Source organism: Dendroctonus ponderosae, unplaced genomic scaffold (genome assembly GCF_020466585.1).
Source record: "Dendroctonus ponderosae isolate FM_Combo_2020 unplaced genomic scaffold, Dpon_F_20191213v2 Dpon_F_20191213_10, whole genome shotgun sequence".
Taxonomy (NCBI): Eukaryota; Metazoa; Arthropoda; class Insecta; order Coleoptera; family Curculionidae; genus Dendroctonus; species Dendroctonus ponderosae.
In genome coordinates this window covers 660,479-666,675 of record NW_026017111.1, presented here as the reverse complement: position 1 = coordinate 666,675, position 6,197 = coordinate 660,479, and the positions used below count along the sequence as shown (strand labels likewise).

At 41.4% G+C, this 6,197-nt stretch overlaps 2 protein-coding genes across 3 annotated transcripts; both read right to left on the bottom strand.

Annotated features, from left to right (window-relative positions):
- Positions 1-1,987: 1,987 nt before the first annotated feature.
- Positions 1,988-3,575, bottom strand: LOC109538809 (40S ribosomal protein S11). 2 transcript variants are annotated; one of them, XM_019906196.2, is made up of 4 exons: positions 3,483-3,575; positions 2,976-3,092; positions 2,272-2,477; positions 1,988-2,210 (listed from the first exon to the last, which is right to left on the bottom strand). In XM_019906196.2, the coding sequence occupies exons 1-4, from the start codon at positions 3,492-3,494 to the stop codon at positions 2,087-2,089; spliced, it is 459 nt and encodes a 152-aa protein (XP_019761755.1). In that variant the 5' UTR covers positions 3,495-3,575; the 3' UTR covers positions 1,988-2,086. The 2 variants fall into 2 exon arrangements, with proteins under 2 accessions (XP_019761755.1, XP_019761754.1); XM_019906195.2 differs by lacking the exon at positions 2,976-3,092 and adding an exon at positions 3,139-3,258 and having other exon boundaries at positions 3,483-3,570.
- Positions 3,576-4,868: 1,293 nt separating this feature from the next.
- Positions 4,869-6,106, bottom strand: LOC109538807 (odorant receptor 67b). Its single transcript, XM_019906193.2, has 5 exons — positions 5,846-6,106; positions 5,407-5,783; positions 5,255-5,356; positions 5,046-5,201; positions 4,869-4,993 (listed from the first exon to the last, which is right to left on the bottom strand). Exons 1-5 carry the CDS (start codon positions 6,015-6,017, stop codon positions 4,925-4,927), a joined length of 876 nt encoding a protein of 291 aa, XP_019761752.2. The 5' UTR covers positions 6,018-6,106; the 3' UTR covers positions 4,869-4,924.
- Positions 6,107-6,197: the final 91 nt, after the last annotated feature.

Here is a 6,197-nt window from a genome sequence, read left to right as displayed (position 1 = left end):
ATTTTCAGTCATCATCAGGCTAATTTCGAGATTTTTTCAATTTTCAATATAATTTTGCTGTTGATCCTGCAGTCTGCAATTTGCAATTAAATTTTGTGGCTGTTAATGGAAGCCTCGGTATGGCATTTATGTTTTCAAAAACAAGTAAAGTTAGATAGTCACTTTTGGATGCATTTGGTAGGGCAAAGTGTGTTCTATATGAGGGAAAAGTTTCGATTCTCAGCCATCATCAAGCTGTTTTTTTTTAATTTCAACTACTTAACGGTTGTTTCTGCAGGCCTCAGTTTGCCAGTTACTTTCGACACTTTTAGATGTATTTTATAGAGAAAAGTGCTGACTGTTAAACCTTTCAAACTAGACAATTTTGAACACTCAAGTTCAATTTTTAAGCGCAAAACAACCAAAAATACAGTAAAATGCTGCAGGATTCATAAGTGGCGTAGAACCGCTTATAAGGGAAAAAGCGTTTCGATTTTTAGAGAGACAATAAATGACTGAAACCCAGGAATGAATTTGATTTCGAAATGAAACACAGTCAGGAAAGTATATACAATTTGTAAATATTGTAAATAAAGGAAACTAACGTTAGATTCATTGCAAATACTGATCTCACTGAATAAAGAGTTAATTTAGTTCTTATCACTACCTCAAGATTAGCGTCGTTGTAAAGTGAATGTACACGTTTGCCAGTTCCTAATTACGACCTTATTGTAAGTAAGCGATCTTAATAAATTTTATGAGTTTTTACGATTGAATGTTGCTGCCCGGTGCGCCAATTAGCAACCGATCTAAACTAACTAACCCAAACATCCCGCGGCCTAATTGTACCATACCCCGGTCCATATCCTTAAGCCCCATCTTACCTCATTGTTATTCTCCAGCGGTAAGTTCGGGAGTGGCGTTTTCCGCGCTACTTCTCCCGTTCGTTGATTGGACCTCTCCGGCCCAGGGGAGCACAATTACCAATCAACATTTGCCGAAGAATCTGCTTTATGCTCGATGGCGCATCGCTGGATTATCGGGATCAGCGCCCAACATTCCAGCTCGTTTTCAGCGACGGCGATCAAACCGATCGCGAATTGCACTTTTACTGAAACAACAAACCGATGAATAGAAATAGTGCGGGTAGCAATAAGAACCACTGAACTTGGTGCAACATTTTCTAGTTTTTCCGAATATTCTGCCCGATGTTTGACGGTCTCTAAAAATTCACAGCGCACAAACTTAACCGGATTCAAGTTTTAAATTTTGCGCCAAGTTAGAAGAAACGTCCGGCAATAAATGTGTTAAATCTCAGATCGTTTCGGTTTCGAAAAATTCATAAATCCCGAACCCACACAAAATTTTAGCAGATTTGGACTTGTGTTGAGTCACAAACAAACTAAGCTTCCTGAAAACTTTAACATCTACTTACTCACATACTCTGTCCAGTAGGTACTTTGAATGGCCGGACTGTAAGCAGATTTGGCCCCGCTCGACTTGGACATTTTCCCTTTAGCGGGCTGCTTCGGCGCCTTGAAGGAACCCGAGCGGTTGCCCGTTACGAATGGGTTCAGTTTCGTCTTGCTCTGAGCTCCAGACTTTCTCCAACTGTTCTGGAAGTGGACTCTGTATTCTGCAGCTCTTGTGACTCTGGAATTTTCTTCCCCAAACTGTAGATCAACTGGTGGATTTCCTCCGTTAGTTTATCTACTCTGAGAAGATCTAATCAGTGGCAAAGCATAGGGATTAAAAAATGATACAAAAACAGATGGACATAGTGGCGGAGCCGCTAATTGCTCTTCTAGTTTACCAAACTCCGCCATATAAATCAAGATTGGACATCGTTTGCTAGTTTTCACCCTCAAACTTACACTGATGTGGGTGCAAAAGAACAAGGACTCGGGTATTCGGTGTCCAGAATATCAATAAACTGAAAAAACTTGTTAATACATCTATGGGTGTCCCAAACCAACGAGTTTGGGGGAATAAACATTAAACAAAGAGCGAGTTTTAAGCCAGTATGTATTACGTCATAATAAATACTAACTTTTACATTTCAATAAAGACGTTTTTCTTTATCGGAATGTGAAAAACAGAATTATATTTAAAACTTCTTAAAGCTCTTCTTCGAGCTGCTCCCCTTGGTGACTTTCAATACATTGAATCGCACTGTTTTGGACAACGGCCTGCATTCCCCAATCGTCACAACGTCGCCGATTTCCACGTCCCTAATCAAAGAAAATTGCCCCGTTTAGCTGGTGTACCTGGGAAACTTTGGTGGAAACTCACCTGAAACAGGGGGACAAATGGACGGACATGTTCCTGTGGCGCTTTTCGAAACGGTTGTATTTCCTGATGTAGTGCAGGTAGTCGCGACGAATCACGATGGTTCTCTGCATCTTCATTTTCTGGACAACGCCGGTCAGGATTCGTCCACGGATTGAGACGTTTCCAGTGAAGGGACACTTCTTGTCGATGTAGTGTCCTTCGATTGCCTGTAGGAAATAGAATAAAATTTATAAAAGTTAGCACTAGTTTAAACAGACCATAAAGATGTTCCTGAATTCAGGTTTTCAACTGGTTTTGTTTAGATTCAAATAAATTAAGAGCTGAACTCAAAAACACTTTTTTTAGGGTTACATTATCCTGAACATGCTTCCGACACCCAGGCGATTATTAGCAAATTGTCGACTTGTAGAGATTCCGCTGAAAAGCTACAAGATACAAATTTCCCCACAGTTTAAGACGAGTTAACAAATGCCATGGTGTCCACTTGAGGACCAGCAAGTGGAAAAGTGTCTGCATCAAACAAGACTCTGAAATATAAACAAATAATGTTCATGCAGCATAAAGATGGGCCCCATACTACAACCGAAAGCAACCCTTGTTAATTACAAAACCCCGTCCTTGGACCAGCAACACATCCAGCCTCCCAGACCAACGCTACCATTAACCATTATCCTCCCAACTGTTTAAAAAAAAATCGCTGTTACCTCCCGTGGAGTCTTAAACCCAAGACCCACATTCCTCGACAGTCTTACGACCTTCTTTTTGCTCTGCAACTTGGGGTTGCTAAATACGGTTGGTTGCTTTTGGAAAGCGCGCTCGGTCTAAACGAAATAAACACACATGTTAGTAAAGCAGCACAGTGATTACCTCTCGTGGGGTTTTGAACCCCAAGCCGACTTCGCGATGGTAGCGGAGCGACTTCTTGCCGGCCGTGCCCTTCTTTTTATTCAAGAAGATCGTCGGTTGACGCTGAAAAGCTCGTTCAGTCTAGAAAATTAAGGGAAATTGAGTCGCTGGAAACGAAATTGGGGCTACCACGTGTTTATAACCTCGAAATTCTGCCTGCCTCCAGCAGGCCTGACCTAGTGGAGTTCTATTGTAAAAAATACATTAATGGGCAAGAGAAACTAGTAACAGTATCGGAAAAACAGAAATTAGGAATACAGCAACAGTATTTTTGGGAAAAACTAGAAATCTTGAGGAAAGCCTACCTGATCCGCCATGTTGACACTGTGAAAGGCCGCGATTTCAATGAAAATGGCGCAAATGACTGACGCTTGGCAGGGTTGCCAGCGGACTGCAACAGCGTCATCGAGTTTGCGATGGTGCCATATAGTTAAAATTAAGATTTAATTGCAATAATTTGTTTAGCTCAGCGCTGCCAAAGGCCATTGGCTGTTTGAATAATTACATATATTTTTGGGTTCTAATTTTTGCTACTTACAGCTTATTCGGCATAGTTTTAAAGTAAATCTATTTCCTGAAATAATTAAAATTGTTAATTTAAAATAACCGTGCATAAAAACGTAATTAATTAAAATTAACTACCTAATCAGCTTAACAAATTAAAAAAAATATATTAAATAAATGCGAGTTAGAAGACACGCCCAGTTCCCAAATGATTTTAAAAGTGTCCTGATCCCCGACAGATGCCGCGGCGACTCAGTTTATTGATAAGTAGTTAGTAGGAGGTTCGGGCGCGTTTCCCTGTCTTAAGATTTAAAAATTCCGGAATTTTGCTATTTTCATGCGGAAAATTGCTGATTTGCACAGACTTGATAAGCTCGGCTACCGTTCGGTCACATTTTCCGCGCCAGTAGTGCGGTTTTTACAAGAAAACCTGAATTTTTAATTCGGGAAAATTCTGACGTCTACTGACAGATAGAACGGCCTTTCTGACATGCCCCTAATAACTATGATGGAGGGGGTTCGAGAGTTCGACGACCTTTGGATTCTGGCTTCAGGTAGGTTAAGTACTCGTCTTTATTCATGGTTTTGAGGACTTTCGACTTTATTAACGACTTGTTCGCATTCAGATGTGAAACCCAGGTTCAAATATTATATAAACGGCTTCTGCATTCAGTAAATGTTCAGATATTCATATTTCGCTTTCTGGGTCAAAACTACTCGAATTTCCTCACTCACGTTGTTACGACTGAATGGAGTTTTCAATTCTCTATCCAACGGTGCCAAAACGAATTCTGTGGCTCGAATGGTTCTTGAGAAACTTCGTAAAAAGCAGTCATGTTGAAGTGGATTTTGCAACTCAAAAAAAACCACGCAAATCTAACACTTATTGAAATCAAGCATTTTTGGAAAAAACTGCCAACATTTCCTTATCGATGGTTTACTTTCTAAAAAGGCCATTTATTTCTGCCTAGAGTGATGTACAAATGAGTGTTCTTGCTCATTTTGCCTCCCAGAAACATGCAAAACGGGACGAAAAACATTAAATTTTGCAATAATCTTACGCTACCCTTTCATAGACAACAGAAGACTGTATTTTTTCTACATAACCCCCCTGAATTTAAAGCTGGATTCCCCTGGTGCCACCACATTTCCTGGTAGATGGGGTCTATCTAAAGTCTTTATTGCTAGCGATTGATTATATTACTTTCAACAAAGTGCCGTTTTTCTGAACATTTTCACACTATTAGTTTCCCGCTCGGTCTGGGTCCAAGTTCGACAATATAGTCAGGACATTGAACACCTTGTGCATCACCTGAAATGAACCATTTGGGGCTGAAAAGGTCCGAATTTCATTGATTTCCTACCAACACAAGAAACTCATGGTTGGCATCAAATAGGCCTCCAACTGACAGATAGCGAGGCTGTAACATGTTGCTGAGGAAAACATGAACCAACTTCTGGTTACACTTGTTGAAACTGTACCAGGGCAGATTACAGATTTCTTGTCTGATATTCTCCACCTACCGAAATCAAGCTCCTGGTGAACAGCGCCCGGACAGCGCCTCCTACTTACCTGCTCCCGGAAATTCTCTGAATTGTAGCTGTACGTGAATGAAAGAATATTAGCTATGGCAACAAAGCAGCGGCTTCCAAGCGGACTGTACCCGCCGTTAAGCTGAAAACAATCCCATGAATGCTGCTTAAAACCGTCATCAACACACTTACGAACAGATTGATGTAATACAAAAGACTCAGAATAATCACAGCGAGGGCAACATGGAACAGCAAAATCCACTTAAAGTGATCAATTATTGCGGAGCAAAACGTCTTGAGGCGTACATCCTGCTTGATGCAGCTCTTCAGTTCTTGCGTCACCCACTCCTGATCGCTCAGCATGAGATCAGCTGCAGCTGGACGGTTGACCGCTATTCCCTTCAGCTTGCCTCTGAGCAAAATGCTGGAGACGCAGTACAAGGAGCACAAATGCATAATGTGCAGCCCATAAAGCAGTAAAATGCACCCTTTTCCTGGCATGACTAGGTAATTTAGTGTCGCTATGGTGTAGATTACTGCCTTTGGACCGTCTTCGATCAGCTTCAAGGCTGCGACGTGAAACAAACAAGGACTTTCATAGTCTGGAGAATCGATGCAAAAATATGCTTACCTTGGATGGCCGGCCATACGTTGTGTTCATAGTCGAACTCATTCAATGGCAAGTATCCAATGGAACCAAGGGCAACAGCAGCCAGAAAGGCCGCAAACTGGTAAATACCAGCATCAAAAAGTTGGCGTACTTCGGCCAAGATGGGCTTGTTGGCTCGACGTAGTTGCTCCATGCTTAGCGCCTCATATTGGCTGTAAATCCTCCCGTGGCTGCTCCGTTGGAACAGCAGTGCTATTATGGTTGTGATCACCTAAGCAAAACCCACATAGCAAAATGATATTCCCAGAATATACCTGGAACATTCATGTGATGTACATGCATATTCCTGGGACATACATGAGTTACATTATGA